Consider the following 27,350-nt stretch of genomic DNA (forward strand, 5'->3'; position numbering starts at 1 on the left):
TCACTCTTAATTAGTGCTCTCAGTTGCAGCAAAATTTCATTTGTTTCTTCCAAATGTGGCTTGATCCATTGTCCCGCTCCCTTGACCTGTGAAAATTAGTCATTGAGCTCAGTGACAGTGGTAAGTGCAAAATGCAGCATCAAAGGGACATAATGGGGCCTCTCAGGACTGACAAAAAAACACCATTAATCAAGGCATGCTCAAGAGGTGCCAGCTTACTTAGGCATGTGAGTGGAGCAGGAGTGCAGGCCCTCCCTCAAAAGGCAGAATGCAGAGGGATGCGTGGGTGCAGAAGAACTCCCTCTGCCCCAAGAACTGCAGTCTGCCCCACACACCCAAGCACTGCTGCTTCATGGGCAGATGGCCTCTGTTCTGTATGTCCCAGGCATTTGTACACCTGCTTACCAATAGAGGTTAAGGAGATGCACTTTTCCAGGCTGCTCCCTAGCTTGGAGAGCAGGAATGGAGCTCATCTTTAAAATGCTCTTTAGAGCTCTGCTTTAAGCTCGTCTGTGGCCTCTACTCTATCAGGAATGATGTCCGGGATGCACACCAGATCAGGAGGGAGATGTCAGCATCTGCTTTTCCAGAGCTAACACAAGAGTCTGCAGATTCACAGACATAAACACATGACACTGTCCCTCCAATAGCACCTTGCACTGACCCCCTTCTGTGATACCAGAACCAAGCTAAGGAGGAAGACACAAACTGCACAAACAGACCAGAGAGCTGTGGTGCTGGGGAATTATACCAGGGATCAGGACCCAAGAGACCTATGGAGTAACCTGCACAGGTACAAAAAGATAGGGCAGTCCTACAGTCAGTGAACTTTCAGGGCAGCTGAAAGGGTAAGGGACCAATTTTAGCTGGTCTGGCAGAGAGAGTTTTAATATCAGAAAACCAAAGCAAACAGGTAAATCTCTTCAAAATTCCAACCTCAGTAACAAACAGTGTGTTTAAACCCTCTCCTGCAAATCCATGTCATTAAACAGAATAACTTGGACTCAGCAAATCCAAATGACTCTCACTTTCAAGGTCCTGCATTCAGAAGCCCACAATGGAGAACAATGAGGTGGGGAAAAAGCTGAGGATCTTGACGCCGCATTCAGGAGGCCATCTGGTCCGGCCAGCACAGCCAGCGCTGGGAACGGGCAGCGTCGTGGGCTGAGATTTAATCCGAGCCACTTATTGGGTGACCTCAGGCGAATCGTTTGACCTCCTTTTGCCTCAGTCAACCCAACTGTAAAATTGGGTTTAAAGCAAGAACCTCTCTGAAAACCATATGCTGTGCCTAGGAGGAGTGGGAGCAGACTCCCTTCCCAGCAACAGGGCTGCCATGGTGGGTAAAGCCAAAACCAGAGCGGAAGAGGAGGTGCATGGTCAGATCCAGCATCCCTTGGTGTCAGGAAGCTCTGGCTGATGTCTCTCCCAGGGCCCATCCTGCCAGCTCTGGGAAAGCAGCTTTGGCACCTATGCAGGGACTCGCCCATAAGAAGGGATTTGTGAGGTCTGACCTCCCTAATATCATTACTGCACCCAAAAGCCCTAAACATTCAAAGAAAGGTCCTCAAAACCCAATCTCAGTGGTTACTCTCTAGATCAAGAGCATCGATTGCTCTGGTGATACGCCCCACAAAATTGATTCCTCACACAATCCTGCCAATGAACAGTGGCAGAAAAGCAGCTCCTCTCTCACCTGGGCCCCAGTCTGGCCCCAGGACTCCTTGGAGAGAAACAACAGTGCAGAAGAAACACCATGGCCAGCTAACCTGGCTCGCTGATAAACACAAAACAGCAGCTTGGCCCCTCAGGTGTTCACAGGAGCGTGCAAATCATGGCACTGACTGTAAACACATCCTGGCTTCAGAGAAGGGAAACTGAGGCACAGCAGGTGCATGGATGTCACTGGCCACAACACAGCCAGCTGGGACTCTTGTAGGGCAAAATGAGAATGCAAGCCATATAAGCAGAGACCTGCCCTCCTGACTAAAATAATATAGGAGAGTGGCCCAATACTTTGAGGAGAGGCTGGAGCAGAGCAGCAGGCAGAGGGACAAGCAGGGTACAAGCACACAGGGCTGGGCACTGGGCTGTCCCCAGAGGACTGCCCATGCAGGTATCACCGAGCTTCAACCCACCTTAAAAAAGAAGCAGAGAATTGCCTCATACTGCAGGTGCAGGCTGCAGAGATGTCAGAACTTTCTCAGCTGTGCTCCAAGAGTTAATTGAGACAAATAACTCAACAGTGCTGCCATTAATGAAATTCTTCTGATATATTTCCCCTGAGCTTTCGATAAATGACTAAGTGACATTACTGCCTGCAGTGCAAACCCCCTATATGAGAGATAACGCTGCCAGAGCTTAAGGTTGGCGCATCCACGTTAGAAGCCTTGGAAAGAAGTGCAAGATGATATTTAAATAACTATCACACTGCTAAGAAATGAGCAGCCAAAAGAAATATGGTCTTATAATATGCTCAAGTCTCAGGATGAATCCTGGCTGTTACATGCAGACGCTGAAATGCAGTGGGTGGTAAGTGACAAACTCTTTTAATCCTGCAAATCTACTAAAATTCCCAGTCAAATCTCCAATTTTCCCCTGGTGACTCCTATATTTGTACATTTGTTTTGCAGCACACACAGGGCCAACTGTACTGCAACAGTACAGATGTGAGAGGCAGCGTCATGTGAACCAGCATGTCCTAGGGGCAGCCAAAAGAGCTGATGGAGGGAAATAACCCACTCACCCATCATATCCATCTCCTGGAAACCTCTCACAGTGTTTCTGCTTTACTTAATTTCTTTTGCTTTCCTTTTTTTCCCTTTAGTTATTCCTCATGGGTATTTTTCCCCTCTGAGACCCACTTCTGCAAGCCCAGAATTTGCTCTGGGCTTGCCATAAGCACTCAAAGCACAGACAATATAAAAACATCACTGGTATTAGGGCTGAGCCCTTCTGCTAAGCATTGGAGAAGAAAGGGCAGTAGGTATGAGCAGAGCCACAACATGGGGGGGAAAAAATCAGATGAAACTTGGTACATAACACCAATAGTTAAACTGCAATAAAATTCAAATGACCATTACTGGGAGTAAAAGGAAGATGTCTCCAGAGCTGTAACTGACACCAGGGCAGAACTTTACCTCCAGCACATTTTGCACCAGTAAAACAAGGAGTCACAAAAGTATCCCACTTCCAAATGCAAAAACAGATTAACTTGTCCTAAGCACAAGCCATAGGTGGGGCTCTGCTGACAACACAGATACTGTACAGGCACAAGAGAAACCAACAGCAAACCCACGTGTTTAAGGTCTGCCTTGATGTTTTGAGCTGAGACTCGCAATCTGCATCCGAACAGTGGCATTGCCCAGGAAATACCTTGGTGACAACTTTGGTGCCACCTTATTTAAACCTTAATTTAAAATGCTAACTTCATAATGAGTGGAACAAAACTGTGTAAAAACATTTCCCACTCTAATCCTGGTTTGATCCCCCCCAGTATGGCCTTCTTTTGTAATTACATCCCTTTGTGATCTCACTCTAATGCCTTGTATTGTGACCCATAAAATAATCAGCCCCCTTTGTCTCTCCCTAATCCTTTTAGACTTCCTTCTTGTCTCTACACTCTTATAAATGCTGCCATTATTTGGGCTCAGCAGCTCTTCCCACCACCCCAGAGCCTGGAAAGGGGGCTGCAGGTTAAACCCTGAATATATTCTGTGCAGAGGAGCTGAAATGATGGGAAGATCTTTGGTGCTTTAAAATCTCTGTGATTCCCAACCTCCTCCCCTAGCCACATAGCTTGGCAAGGAAACCAACCTGCAAGTTTGCATATGCACTAGCCCTACCCACTTCTATATCTTGCTGATGACCTGAAGACCTTTGGCCTCGAGGTCACAGTGGCCAGTGTGTTTGTGGGGACAGCATGCTTGTCCCCACGCTGGGCGAGGGGAGCTGCTGCTGCTGTCTGCGGGGATCCGTGCATGCAGAGAGGAGTCACAGCATCTGCCTTGCCCAAGCTATCAGTTCTGCCCTCCTGCTGGCAGGGTAAGTGCCATGCACAGCCACACACAGTGGGATGGAGGAGCAGAATTTGGGACAGGATGCAGAAGGAAAGGGGGTCAGGGAGAAGAGAAGAGCACAGGGATGTGTTCTGCTATGCTTAACTACAAACCAGTCACCCTACTGCAAGACATAGTGAAGAAGATGTCTTTACAAGCTCAGATCTGTCCAGAGTTATTATCAGGTCCTGCAGTACTTCAAATACTGGGCAGGTCGAATTCACCAAACTCCAAGAAATCTAAACTCCAAGAAATCTCTTTGGCTGTAAATTGCACCATTGACTTAATTCCTCTTGTTCCTTTTTTTGGTGTGTGGTGTTTTTTTTTTGTTGTTGTTTTTTTGTTGTTGGTTTTTTTGGGGGATTTTTTTTTTTTGTGGGGTTTTGGTTTGGTTTTTTGTTTTGTTTTTTAGGGTTTTTTTTTAAGCATCAGATCAAACAGGGAAAACTGCTACTCTCAGGCTGGATATGTGCAGAGCCTGATCTGATACCCAGTTTGATGGTGATTTCCAATTAGTGGTAACTGCTTGTTATTGAGTGATATAATCAATGGGTCTTACTCCACTGGCTGGGCTGTGATTTATGATGATGTGGAGCCAGGTCCATCAAATTACAGCATTGGCAAAAGGAGCTGGAAATGCCACGAGATGACACAATCAGAGCAAGTGAGTGTTGCCGCAAGTGAGGCCAAGTTAAGTAAAGGGTGGTGATGAGAAGAAAGGTGGCTGTGTTCTGGGGAGCCCACCTTCCTGAGGAGTGGACTCTGGATGTTAAAATTGCTGAGAGGGTATCTTCATCCACAGAGAGCCAAAGCATGTTCAGCTTCTGGCATGCATAGGGGAAATCCAGCTCCTCAGAGACCTGTGAAAACACAGCCAAGCGGTGCCTCCAGAGAACATTCTGACTATGAAACTGATTTTAATTAAGACAGCTTGGAGTCATGTGAAACTACGAAACTGTCATTGAGAGACAGAAAAGATCTGTATTCAATAACCTGATCAGATAATAAAAACATGTTGCATTCCACAACCTTTTAAACTAACACACCAGGGTTTGAACAGACACAGAAACAGCAACTGAAAGAATTCCAACTGGGGTGTTAGGCAGAGGGTAGGAAAGCTGAGGGCCTCCCTGCTCAGCTCAGTCACACGTAGGCTTCTTGCACACTTGTGCTTGTTCAAAAAAACAGTTACACTACAAAAATATTATCAATGTTTTTAGCACCTGACCAGCCAGTCCACAAACCACCCAAGGTCCGCTTCCTTCCGCTGAGTATCTTTGATTAATAATGGTGACATACAGAAACACCCCAGAACTTAATGAAACCAATTTACTGAGTTAATTTTTAAGAGGAAGGGTTTAAGACACACCCCCTTGGTGAGGAAACTGCCAGCACCTTGAGCCCATCAGGGCTGAGAGCAGCATATTCTTCCAGTTAAATTTCACTCAATGCCAAGTGTTGAAGTAAATTTGAAACATAAAAATATGATATCCAGCCCACATTTCCTGAATGCAAATATGTACATTCCTCAAGAATGTAATCTTCCTCAAGAAGATTATATTCCAAGCAATAACACAAAGACCCGGGTCTGTAACGGTGATACGAGACTAACAGCCTGCCTTTGAAGACAGCGAAAAGTGCAACAGAGCTCTCGAGGGGCTCCACTCTGTCAGATCTCTTTTATTCCTCTGTAGCACAGCCTTGATCAACTTTCAAGATTTTTGTTTGTGAAAGGTTTTTATTTCTCCTTTGCTTTTGTGTTCAGATGTCAGGCTCAGAGGGAAGAAGAGATCAGCACTGGGATGAGGTTTTACCCACCGGCAGTATTTACTCTGCTCCGCAAAGGTCTGCTTAGCGCTTGGGTTTTTTTCCCTTCCAGGCAGCCAGCACCCATTCCTTCGATGCAAAGGTCCCTAAAATGGGGATAATTACCCTTCTCCTTTGACTTGCTGACTGGGACTTGGAGCAAGGAAAATCACTGTCTCTTGTGTGTAATCACCCTGAGACTTGGGGGCTCAGGGTACAACTGTGATTCACTCTCAGGAGATTTCATCTACGATTAAGCAGAGTCCTAAGTGCAAGTGTGTGTTCCTGCGGCTCAGGCACAGCAGGGGAGCTTGCCCTGAGCAGCAGGTTACATTTGCCCACAACATCCTGTTTTATTCCCTTTATTTGCACGCACCTGTGGCATCAAGGCCGGGGGAGCTCTCTGTTTGTGCTGGCTTCACCCAGACCTCTTGTCAGGGCTGGCAACAAACCAAGCCTGAAGCTAGAATAGAGTCCAGAGCATTTCAACATGATCCCTTTTTCATTTTGATTCATGTGAAACTATGGCTACAAAAGGAAATACTATTCAGGGACACACAGCACATCACATACATATTGATGCAGGAGCCAAGATAACAGTGTTTATTGACAATCCACAATCTCAAAGGTAATTCCTCTGGCTCTCATGTCTCCAGTTTACAGGTCCAAGAAGTTTGGCATTGTGCTTGTGCATGAGTCGGCTTCCAGCTCATAAATGCCAGAGCCATTCACCAAAAGTGCTCCAAGGTTTAGCACCACAAGACTGACAAGTTTGAGATCCAGCTGCTAATCTGGCACGGCCCCAAAGCCCTTGGCTCCTGGACAATGTCACTTCTTACACTCCTGAAAAGCTAGGTTTGCAGATGGCCACTTCATGTACTGGGGAATTGTTATACACAAGGGCTGGAGTGTTCCCTTGGTGGGCTGCCAGCCGGCCCTGGCACTGCGGGGAGTGGGCGGCAGCGTTCCAAAAGGCCCCCCCAGTTTGGGGAATGCAGACAAGACCTCAGCCCCAAACTGTGCCTTAGACTTTTCCTGCTTTGCACCAAAAAATCATAGTGATATTTGCAATTGCAACAGAAGCATTAGTAAGTTGCTTGCACAGAAAGAAGAGCAGTAGCCATCTCCCAAACAAGTTGGAGAATCCTTCAGAAAACTTAACAAACCAGTGTTCCACCAGGTCTCGCAGCTGTACCACACACCCCTCCTCACACTCACATGGAAATTACATCCAGCAGCAACTTCTGCTTGAATGCAAAAAGAATCAGTGGCTGCACTCCCAGAGCCCCCAGACAGTCTGTGGGCAAAGAGAGCCACCAACACAACAGGGACAGAAACCACCACGGACCCCCCAGTTCTGCTGGGTGTCAGTCCTGGGACAAACACCAACCAGCAACCAGTGCTGACAAGGGAGAACCAGGAGATCCAACAGGACAAACAGCTCTGGCCAGGACAAAGCAATGGGCTAATGTCAGGAAGTGTGCAGAGCTGGAGTCACAGCCTGCCCTGGAATTCTTCCTCCCCCACCTTTAAATTTCATTCCCTCACTGGCATTTTCATCTCTCTCCTCCTCCAGGCTCCCCCATCAGACAATCTGTCTGGTGTTGTTAGCCTTGCCCCCAAAGGCACTGCCACACCAGATAGTAAATAAGATCTTGCTGCCTCTACACTGCTAGCATTAAATAACAAAATGAAAGATACCATGACCTTCAGGAGGTCTTCGCCTATGGTTTGGGAAGTGCTGCCTGCCAAGCAGAGCCCAGCTGTGCCGCACAGCAAAGGGGCTTCCAAACTCACCACAGGAGATACACAAACCACAGACGACTTCACCACATGATTTTAATGTGACTTACACCTCCAACACAGAGAATTTGCTGTTGGAAGGTGGCTTTTAGTTTTCTACCCAAGAAAGCTGATGAGCTTTTCTCTCACATTTGGACAGCTACATAGATTAGACACCAGCCAGATTTTGACACCAGCTCCAGGGTTTTTCTCTCTTCCCTCTCTTTAATCCCCGCTCCATTAAAACCCAGCACCCACCATGCTGCCCTCCTGCTTCCCAACAAAGCCAGTGCCCCTTGTGGGATTGCCCTGTGAGGTGGGGGTGGGACAGTGTCTGTACTTACTTGCTGCCTGAATCTTTGCCTTCCGGCTCACCAGCAGCCCGTAGTGGTTCTGTGCCATGCAGTCGTACTCGCCTTCATCCGAGGACCCATCTCCCCGGACCCTCTGGAAGCGGGAGACGTAGAGAGACCCGTTGGCCAACATAAAGGCATTCTCACTGTCCACGATCATCACGCCATTCTTCCGCCACGTGATGGTGATGGGCTGGATGCCCTCCACCTGGCAGTAGAGGATCAACGGTTGCTCCTGCACTGCTATGTCATCACTAGGCTCCACAACGAATGCCAGTTCAGAGGAACGGCCAAAATCTAAAATTAAGAGAGTAGGGCAGAGTTAGCAGCATGTCCAGGAGCAGCAGCAAGAGTCAACTGCTATGGCAGGAAACAGGGGATGATGGAAATATTTTGAATGTGCTACAAACTGCAAGTGTTTCCGAGAAATACAAAACCCACAGGAGGTAGGCTTTGCCTCCCAAGACTTTACTCTCTGAACCTCAGGGTACAATTTCTTAAAGCACAACCATAGGCAAAGTCTTTCAAGGCTGCCTTTGGAGGCTCCACTGAAGGGGACAGGCAGGCACACCCCTCCAGCGGTTTGCAAAATCCTAGCTGCACTCCATACTCCCCTGAAGATTGCCTCTTCACCTCCCATTGCAGGTGCGCAGCATCAGACAATTAAAACTTGCACAAGCATGGGGCGTCAGCCATTCCCCGCCCAGGAGAAGTGCACACCAGTGCTGGGAAGCCATTCCTCTCTCCACATAACCAGGCAGAGGGGCTGCGCCGTGCCCCAGACCCGTTTGCAGCACAGCCGGCGGGGGCGAAGGGGGGATCAGCAGCTCCCGATTCAGACCATATTGCCACCGGCATCTTCCCGACACTCCTCCCGCTTGGCAGAGCAGGAGGCTGTTTGCCTCTCGCACGCAACACCGTGCCCTTCTGTCGCTTTGGTCTCTCTCACGCTGTAACAGGCAAAGCATGGTGCTATTCAGCCCTTAATGAAGAGCAAGTTAAGCACCAAAATACAAATGCACAATGTTCCGGCTCAGCCACACAAAAGGTTTCTTGCAAAGCAATTACGCTAAACGATGTCCATGAGAGATAAGTTATTGCAGAATTTGTACCAACAATAGGGAAACCCTCACTTCCCTTGACACAGATACATTCTAATTTACTTCTTTTGCCACAAGAACACGTTTAAACGCTGTGTCCTTGGCATGTTATGCTTCACTTGCACACCTTTTGCGGGTATAATTTGCCCTACAGTCATGATCAGACACTACAGAAGATGACAGAAATAGAACTATTGCTTAAAGATTGGCCAAAATATATGCAGACATGAAAGACAAAAAGGGACCAAGAAACAGGAGTTATATAGATATTTGAAGGCTGTAAATGCAGGGATGGAGGTGAACTGAGTTTTTTTAAAGAGGAGCAATGGTGAAGAAATTCCAGCAGAGTAAGAAAACTACAGTTTCATCCAAATATCAAGAGAGAGCCTTTCCAACAGTTCACTTCTGCATTGGTCCTTCAAGGCTGGGGTTTCCCAACCTGTGATAAAGCTTCTTTCCTCTTTCACAGGCTCAGGGGAACCAACTCCACAGATGCTCACAGAATTGGGATGCACACAAGCAATATCTCTTGCCAAACACCGGCCACAGCACAGGCTTTGTAATGCCTGTCCCTCATACAGACCCCACCAAGGACAGGATCCCCCCACATTAGACTCAAAAGCAGGGTGGAGAGCAGACTGTTAATGCATAGCAAGAATAACAGAGATGAGAAGAGGCAGTTACACTAAAGAAAGAGAAGAAAAAAAAGTCTGTCTTTTCTGCTCTGCAAACCCAGTGAGATTTTTTTTCTTTCTTTCTGTAAATCCCCACTGCTTTCTACGGCAACTTAAATTGGATTACAGGGGATAAACATTGAGTGCAACCTGAGCCGAGGCAGATGGACGGAGCAGACAAAGACAGCAGTGGTACTGCAGGGCCAGGCCAAAGGTACTGCCAACGAGGTATGAGTGTGTGCAAGGAATGGACAAACCCCACTTAGTGACAGGCACCTAAAACACACACTTTATTAACCCATTAAGTCTTAAAATGTCAGGCTAGCTCCAGCCATCTCGGTGATCTATCACTCACTGTGACTCCTTTTTTATGAGATAGCCCTGGGGTCCTCTCAGCAAGTCAGACTGCAGCCAGCACAAACCCATCAATTACTTTTTTTTGGTGAAAATTAAGGAATTAGATGAATGCTCCGCATTTTTCTGCAAAGTGGCCAGAGTCTCAACACCATGCTGGGGCCCCTTTCCCTGTGTGGGTGCTCTGGTGAGTTAGGTAGGATAAGGACCCTTGCATGCTGATACTGAGACAAGAGGGACTTGTGACTCCAGAAAATTGAAGATTTCAGGATTTAGCCTAATGCGCAATCAGAAAAAAACCCATAATTAAATAAATGCCCCATCTTCCCCCAGCACCCCTGTACTCTTAGATAAAACAGCTTATTATTATATGTACAACAAAAGGAAGAATCAACATAATTACATGCCCTTCCTACAATTGCTGTCATTATAACAACCATCATTAAGGCCTGTGATTGGAGATAATCATGTTTGCCTCCATAAACATTCCGTCTGCATCCTCACTCCGGGCTGCTCGAACTGCAGGAGTGATGACGCCCGTAATTAGGACTGGGGTCCTCAGACACTCGCTGGAGTGGGGACGGACACCGGTCCTGGGGTTTCCTTGGGCTGCACTCAAGAGCAGGACTGTGCCTTGAGGCATGACACTGTGCAACTGGTTTGTTACCTGTAGACACCTTGCAGTGTCCAGAAGCACCCAAATTCCAACTCAACTCAGGTTTTTCTCATGGGATGTTTATCAGACCTTGAAGAAATCTTGCTGCCTCCTTCCTGGAGTTTCAGGGCCAGGTGACCAACTAACCAGATGTATGGGGAGAAGCTAGTTCACACTATCTGGGGATCTGGGAGAAGCCAAGCTCTGTCTTTCACCTCTCTTAAAGGCAGACTCTGAACACAGAGCCCTCTTTTTGTGGGATGCTCAGGATGAGAGACAAAGGGACAGACACTCCCAGAGGAATCTCCACGGTGGGACAAGAAGATTCCTGGTGTTTGCTCTAGAGATCAGCTCAGAGGAGCCAGAGGGAAAACACAGACAGATAAGGAGGCAATGGTGGGAGAAAGGAATCCACCCAATTCCATCAGCATAAAGAACTGATTGTGGTTACCAGTGAGGCACAGAAATGATGCTGCAAAGTTGGAAGTAAATGACACTCCAAAGGCACATGGAAATAGTAAAAGTGCAATTAATTGAGAGATGGCAAGAAAATTGCTGAGGCTGTGCACATTCACTCAGGGAGTCTGAAAGCCCCATCCCTCTTCAACAGCTGGCTGTGTATCCAAACCCCTCTAATCCCACAACATCCCAGGTACCTCCCAAAACGTACTGCGAGGCAGCATGGCTCACAGGCACTCCCTGCTCGAGGCAGGAACTGTACAACTCTGCTCGTGGCAGCTCGAGTTTGCAGTTGGAGCCGGGGCGTCAGGCAGGCAGCTGAACAGCCCGCTTGTCTCGACACCGGCAGCGCGTGAGGGAAAACTGCTTTGCTCTCTGCAAAGGGATGGAGGCAGGAAGCGTGATTAGCTCTGACATAAAGGCCACAAGGAAGTTACTAGAATCCTCATTCTACAAGTCTCCTTTTGAGAAACATTTACCATCTCCCTGAGCAATATAATATGTGACTATATGTGCAAATATTTAACAAAAACTATTTCCCCTATTGATCAAGCAGCCAGGCATACTCAGAGAAACCAATTAGCACTTGTGCTTTTGAACCAAGAGATTTATTTAGTGCTGAGAGAAAGAACTTTGAATTAATGGGAAGCTTAAAAGACACTTTGAAGTATATTTAAAAAAAAAAAAGTTTAATTATTTTTTACTTGACATTGTGATGCACATTCAGGGCTTCAAAAGAACTTGCTGGTACCCCTGTATTGTCCTTTTCCATTTGGGAAACACAATTTTGGCTTTTCCTCCTGTGCTTCAGTGGCTGACTAATGTCACCGCTCTAATTAGCGGTGACATCCATTGCCATGGACCTCAGTCACATCCTGGCTCATTCTCCTGGACCCCATCCAGACCCGCAGCCAGCAGGGCCATCCCTGCCCTGGGAGCACATGGTCCTGACAGATGAAGCCCATATTATTACTCCTGTTCTAGACAGGGAACATTAATCACAGAGGGATGAAATAAGCTGCCAATGGCCCGCTCTGAGCTTGTGGCAAGGCGAGATATTGTGAGAGCAATTGGATCCACCCCACTTTTCCTGGTGCAGCATCATTGGGAGCACTGCTGGGGAGACCAAGGAAGCATCAGCTCCTTCCTCATCACACGAACAGCACGACATCCACCTGCAAATTGCCTCACATCAGCACAAATTTGCCGCCTTCTGATTTACTGTGTTTATTCCCAGCCTAACACAGCCTTAATCAGCAGCATAACCACCACCAAGGATAACCACTCCAGTCCTGCTCCAATAAAGCCAAAAGAAGATGTGCAGGACCAGAGGATTTTAGTGGGATTTTATAGGTGAGTATCAGGACCAAAAACCTGGATGCAGGTTGGCACATGAAAAATAGCTCCTGTTTTTCCAATGGTGGGTTGTTTTTCATTCAAATCCTTCTGCAGATGGAAGGATATGGAAGGAAGAGATATATGGACCTGAAAGATGTCCTCCAACAGATTATAACAAGCTTCAGGCTGATGAAATTGGCAGCCTAAAAATCCAGCTGGTGCCCTCTTAAATCTCCTTGAGCCTGACCCAGACCCTAAGGAGAAAAGCACTGCACTGCAGTAAAGTGCAAATTGGCTCTTTAGGGCATCCAGAAAATTTACATTTAAAGAAGAGGAGAATAGGCTGTAACAGGCCCCACATCTTGCTGGCAGTAAAGTTTACTAGCTCAGAATTTTTTATTCCCTTTCCTTTTGGATGGGAGGTTATATAAAGCGATTTTTCCATCAGGGAGCATAAACCACATCCACTCATTAAACAATTGCAGGAGGTCTCTGACCTTCTAAAAGAGAGGGATAACACAACCTCTCAGCCACCTGACAGAGAGCCCAAAAACACCCAGCATCACTGCCCTCAATGGGGACACCGATTTTAACTGAAGAGAAGTTGCCCCAAATAATTTTCAGATGTTTGAGACCAGACTGAGCAAATCCCAGGAGGTTGCTTGTTGAATACTGTGGAAGCTGGAAGCATTCACAGCACAAAGAGCCTTTCTAGGACAAGCTCCAAGTCCTTGTGGGCTCCCCCATCTCTAAAGAAGGCAGGATAAAACCTGTTGGTATAGCTGGAAAGGGCAAAGACCTTTCCTGAGCTAATTACCCACAGTAGCTCCATCCACAGCGAGGCATCCTGAGAGCATGGCAGCAAGCCGAGTAGGATGCGCTGTTATTTGCATTCCCCACGTATTTAACAGCCCTGACCAGATCACAGCCTCACCACAGAGGGCATCAGCAACACAAACACAGAGCAGGAAACACAAATACAGAGCAAAGGCACAGCCAAGATGGGAAATGCTGTACCAGAGCCAGGGTCCCCCAGGCTTCAGCTCCCAAGGCTGCTTTAACGTAGGACGGGGAACAGCCGGTTCATTCCCTGACCCTGCAGGAAAACATCAGGGAAGTGGCTGTCCCCACAGCCAGGCCCTTGCACAGATCCAGCAGGAAATGGACTGGCCACTCAGTGTGTGATTGTGCTCGTGGATCAGAGATGGTGGCTGGCATGATGGCACAAGGCTGCCAAAAGAGCCACAGGCGCCTTGGCGTCACAGTGCCAAACCCCACCAGCCAACACAGCCCTGCCACCAAGCCCCTGAATTTCAGCTTGAGTTCTGGCAGGAAGGGATGGCATGCAAGGAAAGGGAAGGAAAGGTCTTTCCACAGGAAAGTTAGTGTGCACATGATAAACTTTGAAACTCTTAATTTTATCCGGGGGATACAATTAGTATTCAATACAATTACAAAAAGCAAACTCAGCGCTCTCTCCTCCCTGCCATCCCCTCTGCCTTATCTCCTCCCACCCTGAAATTCAGGATGGAGGAGAGCATCTTGCTCTTTTCAAGGAACCGAGCACTGCATGGATCCCTGCTCGCTCCAAAACCAGCGCCTTGAAACAAGAGCTCCTCTCTCTCTTTTCACGTACTCTCAGGTTTCAGCAGCAACGACCCTTCTGCAAAAGCATCTTCACAGCTCAGCAGAACCATTCACCACGACCCACATCCCGATTTGCCATCATCAACACAATCTCATGTGCAAGAACAACAAAAAAAACAGGCAGCAAATCCTTGACTCCGCTCTGAAACTCTGGTTTTAAATTACCAACACGGAGCAGGTCTGGGTTGTTAAGTGACTGGGCTGCTCTCGAGTGGAAGGTGCAATACAACGGTGACATCTGATATAATAGCAAGGCCAGATCAGTGTGCTCTGTGCTTTCCTCATGCGCTCGCCTATTTGCCTCTCTTGTCTCTTAAAGTTAAATTATTGACATGTTCTCCTTCTTAACCATCAGTTTTATATGCTTGCCAATGACTCCTGAACATGTGTAAACAATTATTTTTATTTTCCTGCAAAACCAAAATGTTGGATATTCTTTTGGATAAGCAGACTCGGGTAGATTTTCATGAGCCCTGCTACATAATTTATTAGTTTCTAAACTCTGTAAAACTAAAAGCTCCACTAAAGTTCAAATAAGTCTGTGATTTCAAAGTAATTTTGAATGGACTATTCCTGTTTCTGACTAATGTTAGGTAACTTATTTAAATGGGAATTCTTAATCTGCAGAGGTAGATTCTTGCATTGTTTTGTTAGTTAAATAAAAGGACAATATAATGGGCCAGAAGCCCAGGAGTGCAAAGCTTGAAATATTGTGGGGGAAAGGGACAGAGAAAAAAGCATCTTCTGTCCCAGAGCTGCTGCAGGCTGCAAAATTAAGTACATGATCTGCTCATCCCATGGCTTTGGAGCAGAGTCTAAGGGGCTGTGAAGCAAGGGCTGGCATTGCATGGGGTCACTGCTTGGCACTTCACACACTGTGACACAGGACCCTTGAGAAATAAGGAAATTGGAAATAAAAAAGTTCAGGCAGACAGAAAAAGAGGGAGAGAGACTTTCTCATTTGCGCAAATAAAATGAAAGCAGTTTTGCAGCTCTCTGCCAGGCAGTGCTGCTGCTGAGCTTAACCATGCTGGCCCATGCCAGGCTGACAGCACAGGGGCCAAAATTGGGATTAAACAGGATGGAAGGGAGTGGGGAGCCAAGCTGTAATCCTGGATCTGGGACTCTCTGCCCAGATCCTCTCCCCTGGAACCCTCTACAAGCTCCTAAGTGAGCATGGGAACTTCTTCTGTGCCAGATCCAGAGCCTGACAGGTAACAAGAAGAAGCACAATTACATCAACTTAATATTTCTAACCCCCTTTGCCAGGGGTGGTGGGGCAGATTATAAGGGGAGCAACCTGTCCTGTTGCCCCCTCTCTCACCTTGCTTTATACACTTCCAAAGTTTAATTCTGGCACCATGGTGGCCCCAGCAGACACCTGAGTGCCACAAGCACGGGTGGCTGCACACTCACACCACTGTGCCAGCTTCGCCCCGAGCACAGGTCCCAAAGGTGGTGCCTGCTGACACGGCTGTGCGACGCCTGCCCCATTTCATGGGCTGCCTGCTGCCTCCACGCGGGAAAACCACGTCCTGAGATTCCCCTGTTGAACTCCCAAGAGAAACGAAGCCCAAACATGAGCTTGAATTTCATACCAAGTCTCTGACAGTTACTGGGGAAATGATACCTGATACTCTCTATGTATATTAAGAAAAAAGACAGGGTATTACACCAATTTAGTAGAAATCAATCCTTTTTTTTTTGTCTGAAAAAAGACAACAAAGCCATACAGAGTAAAAAATTAGTGAAAGCTTATAGCTTCAATAATTTAGAAGTTAAGCCTACTTAAGCATAAATGACAATGTTTAATTCCAAGGCTGTTACTGAGCAGAGCCGGGGAGCCTCTTGTATCCTATGCCTGCCTTTGAATGCCGGGCTCAGCAATAACAGACAAAAGCTGTCCACCACCCAGAACAAAGAGCTCCAGGAAATTAAAAAAAAAAAAAAAAAAAAGAAAGAAAGAAAATACCGTCTCGCTGCTGAGCCCACTCCTGCACGCTGACCAACAGCTCCCAGTGCCTGGTTCACAGTCGCCAGACCAGCATTTTGGGGAGTTTGAAAACCACAGGGCTGGGAGTGGAGCATCGTGTCCCGCACAGCGCCGCACTGCTCCGACACGGCATCCCCGGCGAGGCTGCTCCGGCGCTCATTGACACTGACGCGGGAGGGTTTATTAAACTCAGCAGAGCGCACAAACACGTTACCTCGCTGTTAACCACGTTGAGAGCACAGAAATCCACCGAAGGGGGGGAAAAAACCGTCAGAACCAAAAAACTTTGAAAGTGTAGCCAAACACTCCTCAGCGGGGCCAGCAAAACACACTCTGAAGTCAGGAGCCACTGACCCGCCAAGGCGCAGCATAAACAAACACACAGAGCAAATTGGACAGCAGCAGGCAATAACCTAGACACAAATTCAAGTTGCTAAAGTTCTGCTTTCAAATATTCACTTTTTTTCCTTTCCTCTTAAAAAACAAAACAAAACAAACTTTTTAAACCATCCTCATTTTACTACTCAGGAATCTTAACATAATAACAAGACCTGCTTCGTTACATCCACTTCTATTTTCCGCGAGTTACACTGGCTTCTCCTCCTTGCGCGGTTGCTACGGACCACGTGGCGAGATTTATGATACAACTAACCCACAGCTTTGCTTTCTAAACACCCTAGCAGCTAATCTTTGATAAATCTAACACACACTTTTCTCCCTCTGACCATGCTGGGCTGCTTACAGGGCTTTTTTTTAATAGTTCATAGAATAAGCACAGAATGGTTTGGGTTGCAAGAGACTTTAAAGACCATCTCCTTACAACCCCCCCATATGGGCAGGGACACCTTACACTAGCCCAGGTTGCTCAGTTCCTACTTTTCCTTATCTAGAAGGCTGTTAAAGAGAGACTAGAACAGGATGCACACGGGTATTTTGCTGCAGAACAGCATCTTTGTCAGATTAGACCCATGCTTAAGTAGCAACACCAGCAGAAGAAAAACACTGTCATTTATCTGCAGGACATGTGCACAGTAGGTCCAGGGAAAGCTCTCTTTTGATGTTTTGTAGTCCGACCAGGTGGACTGTGTTACCAATGCGGACAGAGCTAGCGTTACAGGAGAGCACAATATACTTGTAAGTCTGAAGTTGCTCGCCCTCATCCCTGCAACTTATCTCCCAACATCTCTGTCGCTATCATAGCCTTTGCGGACGAACGCGACGCGTCCGTCGGGCGCTGCCTCCCGCTCCCACCGCGGTGACGATCCCGGCGGCTCTTACGATCCGGGCACGGGTGGATGGCCAGACACGCCACTGCCCCGGCAGCCACCACACCCTTCCCCAGTGCTAGCGATGGGGGCTCGGGCTCCACTAACACCACCGTCCCTCCCTAGAGCCCCCCGCACAAGCGGTTTCCAACTGGAAGCACAGTTTCTGGGGAGCACTTCGGGATCTCTGCGCATGAAGGCGCTGGGATGGGCTGGTGCGGGACTCCGCAGCCGCAAGCCACGACTCCTGCTCGCCCTCCCGGAGGAACGCGCCCCGTTCCCGCGGAGGGATGCTGACCCGCGGGGACCCCCACGCCGCACCGGCGGACACACGGGGAGCTGCCAGTGACCGCGGACGAGCGAGGGGAAACGGGACCGGCGGCGGGGATGGCGAGAGACAAGGGGACGAGCAATGCCCTGGCCACCTCGGGGGTGACGAGGGGACGCGAAGTGCTGGAAGGACGGGCGGACGGAGCGGCCGCGGGGAGCGGCGCCGGTGCCGGGCGCGGCGGCGGCAGGTCCATGTCCGCGCCCCCGCCCGCTCCCCCAGCCCAGCCCGGCTCTTACCTCCGCGGCAGACAAGCAGCAGCAGCCCCAGCAGGCAGGCGGGCAGCGCGGAGCCCGGCGGAGCCATGGCATCCCGGGCGGGCGGGCTCGCCTCCCTGCGCCCCACGGGGAGGGAGCAGCCCGCCGGCAGAGAGAGAGGGAAGGGAGGAGGGAGGGCGGCCAGGCGAGAACCACCCCCAGCTGTGGGGAGGGCGGGAGAGGGAGGGGAAAAAAAGGAAAGGGGAAAAAAAAGGGGAAAAGCGGCTCTCAGCGGTGCTGCCCTCGGCGCGAACACGCCGCCGCGCCGGGCGGGCGGGGGGCGGCGCTGAGGGAGCGGGGCCGCCGGCGGGCGGGGGGCGGGCAGCGCCTTGCGCCATCTTGCGCATTCGCCGGGGCGCCGGCAGCGCCGGCCGGGCTGAGGGGCGGGGGCGGCTCCGTGAGGGGCCACTCCGCGCCCGGGACCCGCGGGGAGTGTGCAGGGAGCCTCATGGGTCTGCCTTCACCGGAGCCCCCTCACGGCACTCCCGTCCCAGAGCTCCCGTCATAGAGCACGTCTCAAAACCCACTCACGGGTCGAGCCTCGCCGATCTCCCCTCATGTGTCTCACTCACCGGAACACCTTCGCGTTTCTCCCTTCACAGGAGCCCTCTCTTCAGAACCCACTCACGGGTCTCCCCTCACTGGTGCCACTTCACGAGGCTCCCCTCACAGGGCTGCTCTCACCAGTGCCACCTCACGGGGCTCCCCCACACCGAAGCCCTGTCACCGGTGCCCCCTCACCGCTCTCCCGTCACTGAGGCAGCCCCACAGGTCTCCCCTCACCAGAGCTGCTTCAGGAGTCTCCCGTCACCGGTCTCCCCTCGTGTGTCTCCCTCACCAGAGACCCCCTCAAGGCTGTCCCCTCCCTGTCACCGGAGCCCCCTCACAGATCTCCCCTCGCCACTTCCACTTCCCGGGGCTCCCTTCACAGAGCTCCAGGGATTACAGGGATACATCAGGAGGCTTCCCCTCACCTGTCTCCCTTCACTGGGGCAACAGGAACGCAGAAGAGCTTGGCTTGTCCCACCTCTGTGCTCCCGATTTTAATGCTATCCTAAGTGACTTACTCGAGTCAGTAATGCAGGTGTTGGACCAGCCTGCTCACCCTGAAGATGCCCCCAGTGAGGAAGGACCCAGTAAGGGATGAGTCTGCTCCTAAATCCTGCCACAGCAGGATAATTTGTCTGCCCTCCTGGTATGAAATAAGGAGAATGTGTTCTTACAAGGCTCTCACCCCCTGTGCCCACGCAGTATTTTGTGCCTTTCAACTGATCCTATCCTGTCCCTTGGCCCATGTTCTCCACAAACATAACTCATATCATTACTTCTAGCAGCAAAAGCCAGCAAAAGCCAGCTCTGCAAAGACAGCTCAGTGTTTTGTGGTGTTTGCTTGGCAAAAAGGAACTAAAATGAAATAAAAGTCAATCCTAACCAATTTGTTTCTTCAGACTAAAACCAGATTTTGTGGACTGGGTTACTAAACCCTGTAACCATTCCTAGAAATCTGGTGAAAAACCCTTTGTGAAGAGGAGCAATGTGAGGCTCCCCTGGATGGTGCACCCTGAGCATGTCGGAGTCAGCTAACGAGGAAAGAAGACGTCACTACATCTGCTCCACATTAAAGCTTCCTTCGTTTAGCAGAGGGTTGAGCTATACGAGGCTCCTTCAGCTAGGGAAGAATTTGCTCTGGCTCCACCAGCCTCTCAAAAACATCTGAATTTCTGTGCTGTCCCTGACCTTTTGGCACCAGCCGTGCTCTTGCTCCGACTCCCTGGCTCCTGCCATGGGGCCCCATCAGCATTTATGTAACGCTTGAAGCCATCATGGACTTGTGGCCACTATTACTGAGGATGGCTTGTGGGAATTAATAATTCCAAGAGAAATTGAGTACTATGTGCTTTACAGGGCTGCTTTCCCTGCTAACCACAGATTTTGTGTGCTTTCGCTGCCATGTGCCCTGGCAGGACCCAGGGGCTGGGGAGGTAGATACATGTTTAGGGTATCACCAAGTTCACCCTCACATCTTGTAAATTACCCTGGTGACAGCACTGGTGGCACATTCTGAAATCATCCACTGCTGCCAAACAATAGGAGTTATAAGAAAAAACCATGAGATCTTTTAGGGAATAGGCAGGTTTGGGGCTTTTGGAGCCACCTAAGAGCAGGAATTCAGAGCACTCATGTTTTTCTACGCTCTGTAAGCATGAGGGCTTAGAAAAGTTGCTTTGTACTGGAGGCAGGAATTTGCTTATCACACTGTGAGCAGAAATCGGAGCCTTTGGAAAAGCAGCAGGGTTACAGGAGTGACGGTGTCCTGCCCAAACTGAGGCTCCAAACCCTTTCCTGCAGAGCAGTCGATGCGTCCATTCCTCCGTCCCCCTTGCAGGTGAGGGGCACAGGATCTGTCTGCCATTCCTCCGTCCCCCTTGCAGGTGAGGGGCACAGGATCTGTCTGTCCATCTGCCCTCCCTCTCCACAATGCCCTCTGAGGGCATCACTCACCCCTCACTCCCTGCACAGCAAATCTCCATCAGCTCCAATCGTGCTCCTGATTTACACCAATTAACTGCAAACTGAGGTCCCCAAGACACCATTAGTAGTTTCAGTGGATGAAGTGGGAGATTAACTTGTCTGAATTCACTCCATTTATTATTCTATGTGTAATTGTGGTTACCCTGCCTGCTAACAGCCTGAGAGCTTTTCCCTTATGTACATACATGTGGGGTTTTAGCATCTGCTTCATGGTCAGTGAGCAATGGGAAGCAGAAGCTAAAATTGTGGCACCCACCTTGAGGCACTGAGCCCAGAGCCATGCCAGCAGTGGTGGGACAACCCCAGGATCTGCTCCTGGAAGCTGTTTTCGCCAGCAGAAACTGTTTTCTCTGTGTCTGTTGAGAATCTGTGAAGCAAACCTGGCCACCTCACTGCATCACAGAGCCCATTGTCTCATGCTGTGCCTTGTTCCAGAGGGCTGAGCTGGGCCATGCACTGCACTGGCAATTGTAACTCCCTGAATTACCTGAGACCACGAGAAACCCAAGCCCGCTGTAGTGTATTTCCAGCTGCATCCTTACACAGTGTGTCAGGGTGACAAAGGTTGGGAAGAGAAAGAAACGCAACCTGATGCTTTGCTCTTCACTTCTCTCCTGTAACTGCCGTGTCCGTCCATCTCTGTCATCCATCCCATCCCATCCCACCGTGGCTCCCCTCAGCAGCCTCCAATCAGCATCCTACGCTGTGAACTGGGAGCTGGAAGAGTGATTTGCAGTCACGCATCACCCCCTCCAAGGTCCTTCCTTGCTCGTTTGTGGGGTTACCTATCATTAGGAGAAAGACTCATCAGAGTTACACAGTCTGACAGAGTTCCCTTTAACCACTATCAGAGAACACTGTGCTAAGTGCAGATTTATTACCTCTGTAATGCAGATAAAATGAGATTTTATGGCTCTGTAGTTGTGGCAGCATAAAGTAATAATGGAAACTATGTACTGAAGTAGGGAATGCATCCCAGGAAGAAGGGAGATGCACGGGAGGGTAATAGTGTGTCCTTGGGCACTGGCATCTATCCTCTCACCAATCCTGCCAGACACAAACCACCAAGTGCTCAACCCAGTGTGCCATCCCAAGAGAACTCTCACCACTCATCTGCTAGATGCCTCTGCTTATTTTTACCATTAAAATTTCCCAGCAAGATGAAGCACAGAACTGGACAAATATTTTTTCCTGTAGGAATTAGTTCAAAACTGAGAAAGGAGTGAGATTCCAGAAATGCCTAATGAATCCAAACTCTGCTCATGTCTGAAATTCCAGAAGAATCCCTAAGGAACCAGGTGCCCACTATCATCTCACAATCCCAAACTTCACGGTGATGAGCTCTGGTACTGAAGTGGTGTGAGCGTGAAACCTGCATTCTGCTCCCACCACTGCTTCTGCCAGCAAGGTACAGCCTCACACAGCTGGAACAGACTTAACTGTGAGACAAATTCCACTCTTAAAAAAAAAAACCATTTTATTAATAACCCATTAGTTAAGGAATATAAGGACAATGTCTTACACTTTAACACTAAAGAGTATTTGTGGACTAAGAACAGTCTCTGAAGAAAGAAAGTTATAATAAAGTACAGTATGGAACCAAACACAGACACAACCTTCAAACAAGATCAAGTTCTGGTTACACATCTTTATGCACTGTGCAGAAAATGAAATTTAACTTGAAAATACAAGCAAGGGAATACAGTAACAGAAGTAGATGGTAGATTTCTGCTGGTTAAACACTTCTTTTCTAACAAAAGTATTGATTAGAAAAGACACAATGATTCCTTCAAAACATCTATTACTAATGAGATCAAAACCATATACAGTGTTCTAGTAAAATGGTTGTTTTTTTACACAGCAATATTTCATGGGCTGATTGTTAGCTAGTAATGTAAAAAAATTCACAAACTCTGAAGTAGAAGTTATCCCATTTGAACTATTTAAACCAGAACTTTGCTGCCTGTTAATTAAGAAATCAAGTCAACAAAAAGCTGATAGAGGTTTTTATCTGAGTTGCATGTTTCATGTAACAAGAAATGAAAAGAAACAAAAGGATGAGAATTGTGACTCTCACAGCAGCATGGGGAATATACAGTTGTGCAGCCAAACAGTAACATTAATACTAGAAAATTATGCCAGTGAGACAAACCTGACATTTTAACAATGTAAAACAATATACACCAGCAAAAAAAGTTGAACAGCAATAATCTTTAGTGTTACTGAAAGGAAGAAAATGGAGAAAGGAGCCTGGTGTGCAGGAAAAGATATTAAGCATGATGGGTAATTAAAGGTATCAACAGTTTGTGTGCCTGTGAGAAATCTGCAAGAAAGCTACTTATTTCATGATAAAAAAATATATGCACTGGTTGTTTCAGCTTTACACATCAAATGTGTATTATGTGTCTTCAGTTCAGTTCCAGCTGAGACTGAAAGATCCCTGGAGCACAGCTGAGTTGGACAGGGACACCCAGTACTCTGTGTGGATGTGTGTTCATCCAGGGACAGCTGTGGTGCTCTGGTCAGTGGTGACCTCTTGGCTCCAAGGGAACTGTCTGCCTTTCTGCAACTCAGGTCTGGCCTACCAGCCCATGGCCACTACAGTTCTTGGACAGCCAAACTCTGCCAGCTTCACACCCCGGTACAGTTTGGTGAAGTGTAATGAGATCAGAACAAGCCCCAGCATAAGGTGACAGAAGTGTTTTGGGGACGCATAAACAAAATTGTTTGTGGTCTGCTGCATCTCCCCAAAGCTCTCTGAGCCTGTAACTATTGTGGTGGTTTGGTGGTCAGCCCAAAGTGATCCAGGGGAATGGTGCCCCACTCTTCCTGCTTGTGTGGGCTGCAGTGACAGGCAGGGACAGCCTTCAGGCAGCTCAGGGCTGTAGGACTGCTGAAGGCTGTACAGGCAAAGCAGGGGGTGCACGTACAAGGGAGCACCCCCAAAACTGTGGCACACTCCTACATCAGCCTCTGTCCCCTTCCATCCCCCTGGATGGAAAGTGGCAACGGCAATGTGGCTTGTGCAGGGCCTGTTCTGTCACTGAGGAAGGGCAAGGACTCTTCATGGAACGGGGACCTGAGGGCCACCTGCACAGTGTCCCCCCACTCTCTGCAGCGAGGACCTGGCCTTGCCCAGCTGGAGGGTTTGTACCTCTGCGACTGCATCCGCTCCCAGAGAACTGTGAATTGCCCTTATTGCCTGCAATAACACTTCACTGCTTATCTGTAACCCTGCTAAGTCATGAGTTTCAAAGTCTTGTGGCAGTGGGTTCTGGAGGTTATTTACACACTTCCTCTGCCCAGCTATGTTTCCTTGCCTTTTCCTCGCTCCAGTAGCACACACACAAACTCCTGCTTTCGCCTGCTCACTGGCACTGATATCCAGTCTCTGTCCCACAGCATTCCAGAGTCATGGCTAGTCAGAGCATGGAACAGAATTTCTGAGACTCCTCAAGACACCAAGCTGGAGAAACAGAGCAATCACAATGACTGGAAATACAGCTGGTTACCAGAACAGTGTGTCATACAGGGAGGAGATGCTGCCAGCTGCGGAGAAATGGAAGCTCCAATATCCTTCCCATCAGAGTACATGGAGGCTTGGAGGTTCTCATTTGCTGAAAAGCTGGAGGTAAAAGGGTTGCAGGGTGCTGGTGAAGTGAGGTTTGCTATGCTGCAAGCAGTGGTACCTCCACCCAGTCGTCACCAGGAAAAACAAAATCTAAAGTCTTTTACAGGATCTCAACTTGGCACACAGTTTCCCCATATACCCTGAGGAGAATTTCAGTAAGAAAAGAGGAAGGTGGGTATCTTTTCCTTCACTTTTTAAACAAATGGTGAGATGTCTGAATCCTCCAGGAAGGCAGAACATTCATCAAACATCCATGAACAGAATTACTGATTGTTGTTAACTCCAAGCAGCTGGTCCAATCTTGTAGCATTTGCAGTCAAACCCTGCAAGCCTGGAGCAAGACAGAGACCAGCTAAAAAAAGTAGAGAAAAGTCCACCCTCAGCAGGGCCAGGCTGAGATACATGTCAGCAGTAAGCATACAGCATCAGCAGGAAGAGTCACTGGATGATTTTTTCAAGCCAGACTGACTGGTATGAGACCAAAGATTTAATTTAAAAGCTCTGGTGGCACTCTGCTTTTCAAAAAAAACCTGCCAAAAAGCACTTTGGCCAGGACTATCAGAAGTGACTGGAAATTTTCACTTGTTCATCCAAGGCTTTCAGCAAGTCCACTGCTTACAGAAGGCTGAGTGCTGCTCTCTGTAAATCAAAACCATCTGAGATGTCTCCACACGGGCAACCAATAAAAGAGAAAAGAAATACATGCCCCAGTATCACAAGTTACTTTTGCAATTGCTGGTTCTTCTTTCTATTTGTTAGTATAAGCTTGTTGAGGAAAGATGGATTGACATCCTGCCAGCTAAAGCAGTCTCCTTTGGCAGCTGCTGCAAAACACAGTCCTACAGAGAGACACAACCCAACTCTCTGGCTGTAGGAAAGGTGTCAAGAAACAAAGCAAGAGAGACATCACATCTGCAGCACTATGTGTTAAAGAAGAGTCAACAACCAGTGCAAACATATTCTTTAGAAAAAGGCAGTATAAGAATAAGTTAAAACCTATAATGGACTATAACAAATGAGTAGATCTACTGCTTTTTTTTTTTTTTCTCCAACAGACATGAGGTAGTTGTGTTGTTAGGGAGGAAAAATAAAGAAAGAGAGAAGTAGTAAAAATGCTACTCTATACCACACACTATTCCACTTTATAAAATTAAATAATATAAAGATGTTCCAAGGAAATAAAAATACATGTTGTACATTAAAAGGACAGATGTGTACCTAAAATATTAGGTACAAGAACCTACATAAAACAAAGCCCAGGCTGGTGAAAAGACCCAGACGCCACAGAAGGTTCTATATAGTACAAGTTGTTAGAGGCACTCGTAGAGTGTGTAATAAAAGGCCACTACATCAGCCTGCTAGTAGTAGTTACTGCAGTAGCGCACACAGAGAGCCTGGTAATCCTTCCAACCACGGGAGGGCAGAAAAGGCTGGTGCTTACAGCTCACTGCCTTTGGTTCTGGGGCTTCTGCCCGCTCCTGGGACTCCTGTGCCAGAATTCATCCCAACGCTGCCAGGCAGTCAGTAGTTCCCAGGCACTCCTCAGGGAAGAGGCAGTTGAGAAGGATCCCTCGGTGCACTCTGCCACCTCCCAGTGTTAAAGAACGTCCTGCCAGTTGCCTCGAGGGCCATGGTGAAGTGACAGCCCCAGCCTAGCGCAGAAGGCTCTGTTCCATTGTGGTTCCGCGGCAGACTTTGGCAGATGGCTCAGTCCTGCTCCCACCAACACCTGGCTCCTCATCGGCTTCAGCGGGAGGAAGATGGGCCCTTTCCAACCCACCTGGCTTCCCAAAGGCCTCCGTAGAGCTACAGGTCCAAGCCCTGCTCTGGTGAGATGCTGCACCTGCCCAGCTCCTGCTGGGCTCAGCCAGCTGAGGGCTGGCAGCACCTCATAGGGACAGGCTCTCCTCGCGCTTCAGCTCTGCTGTGATCAAAATCAGATCAGTTCATTCTTTGTGATTGTGGACATGTGCCATGTTCTCAGATGCTGAGGATGGACTGGTTAAACCAGAGTTACTACAGAGCAGGGCCTCCTCAGGTGCCGTGGAAAGCAACTGGCACTTGCCTGGCTGCACATCAGCCCTGCCTTCCTGGATGGAATCCGAATCTCCACTCTCCTCCGAATGCAGACTTTCTCCATGCCTGTGGAAGCCATTGGTGAGCCCATGGATGCAAACAGCCTCTGGTTTGTCAGTCTTTGTGTAAGTACAGACCAGCTCAGCCTGGGCCTGAGCCTCCAAATTGTCCACGCAGTCCACCAACACTTGGCCAGTGTCCTGCTGGGAACTGGGAAGAGCCAGCTCTGCTGAGGGGAGCTCTTCCAGCTCCCGGTCCTCAATTTCTGTCTCTTCGCTCTCCAGGGTGTGCAGCTGGGAGTCATAGTCTCTGTCAGAAGCTGAAAAATCAGAATGGACGATGACTTCTGCTTCTACTTGATGGAGGCTGGCTGGCAGGTGGCTTTTCTTTGCTTCATTCTGTTATCAAACAGGGGAGAAATTAAAAAGAAAAAAAAAAAAAAAAAGGAAAAGTGAAATTCAGATAACTGAGGCTGTGACCAAACCAAGCAATAAAATTTATTTATTTTTAATCCCATTGAGTGCAATGGGATGTACATATGCCTCTATTAAGCATTATCTTGATATGTTTCTCAGGGCTTAGGTCTTAAGAAGCAACTCAAATCACCTCGGGATCATTATTTCTATTTTACATTTGAGAAAGCGAGTCCCAAGGGAGCGAAGTGATTTGCTCAGAGTTTCTTGGCAGGCTGGAGCAACCATTCCTCCAAGCCTCTGTCAAAGACCACAATTTTCAAATCTCACCAGTGTGTTTCCATATTAAGGGCCAGATTGTTAGAGGCTGAGTGGGCAGCACTGTAGGAAACTGGCTTCTGAGATGGATAAAGGGGCTCCCTTCACTTTCCTCATTTAATTTTGGCTACATATCACAAAGTGTGTGTTTGTTAAAGCCCTGGTCACAGCCTGCAAGAGTCTGTGTAAATTCAATCACTTTAATTCAGAAAGAAAACAGTAAGTTCTGCTCCACAGTGCTTAAGTGGAGTTCAGGCTACAGATCTCCACAAATCTGGCTGACGAGCAGGTCATTTTGCGAGATTATCACT

At 48.3% G+C, this 27,350-nt stretch overlaps 2 protein-coding genes across 2 annotated transcripts in view; both read right to left on the reverse strand.

The window, feature by feature from the left end:
• The window catches only part of IGDCC3 (immunoglobulin superfamily DCC subclass member 3), a 101,235-nt gene extending 82,976 nt beyond the window's left edge, over positions 1-18,259 (reverse strand). Inside the window, exons 1-2 of the mRNA XM_053954750.1 lie at positions 18,052-18,259; positions 7,991-8,296 (exon numbers count right to left, since the gene is read on the reverse strand). Coding sequence (XP_053810725.1) covers positions 7,991-8,296; positions 18,052-18,118 — 373 coding nt within the window. The 5' untranslated portion in view covers positions 18,119-18,259. The remainder of the gene's footprint in view (positions 1-7,990; positions 8,297-18,051) is intronic.
• A 3,803-nt stretch (positions 18,260-22,062) lies between these two features.
• Positions 22,063-27,350, reverse strand: part of IGDCC4 (immunoglobulin superfamily DCC subclass member 4) — an 88,116-nt gene continuing 82,828 nt past the window's right edge. The window contains exon 20 of the mRNA XM_053955041.1: positions 22,063-26,706. Coding sequence (XP_053811016.1) covers positions 26,179-26,706 — 528 coding nt within the window. The 3' untranslated portion in view covers positions 22,063-26,178. The remainder of the gene's footprint in view (positions 26,707-27,350) is intronic.

This window comes from Vidua chalybeata, chromosome 13 (genome assembly GCF_026979565.1).
Source record: "Vidua chalybeata isolate OUT-0048 chromosome 13, bVidCha1 merged haplotype, whole genome shotgun sequence".
Lineage (NCBI taxonomy): Eukaryota > Metazoa > Chordata > Aves > Passeriformes > Viduidae > Vidua > Vidua chalybeata.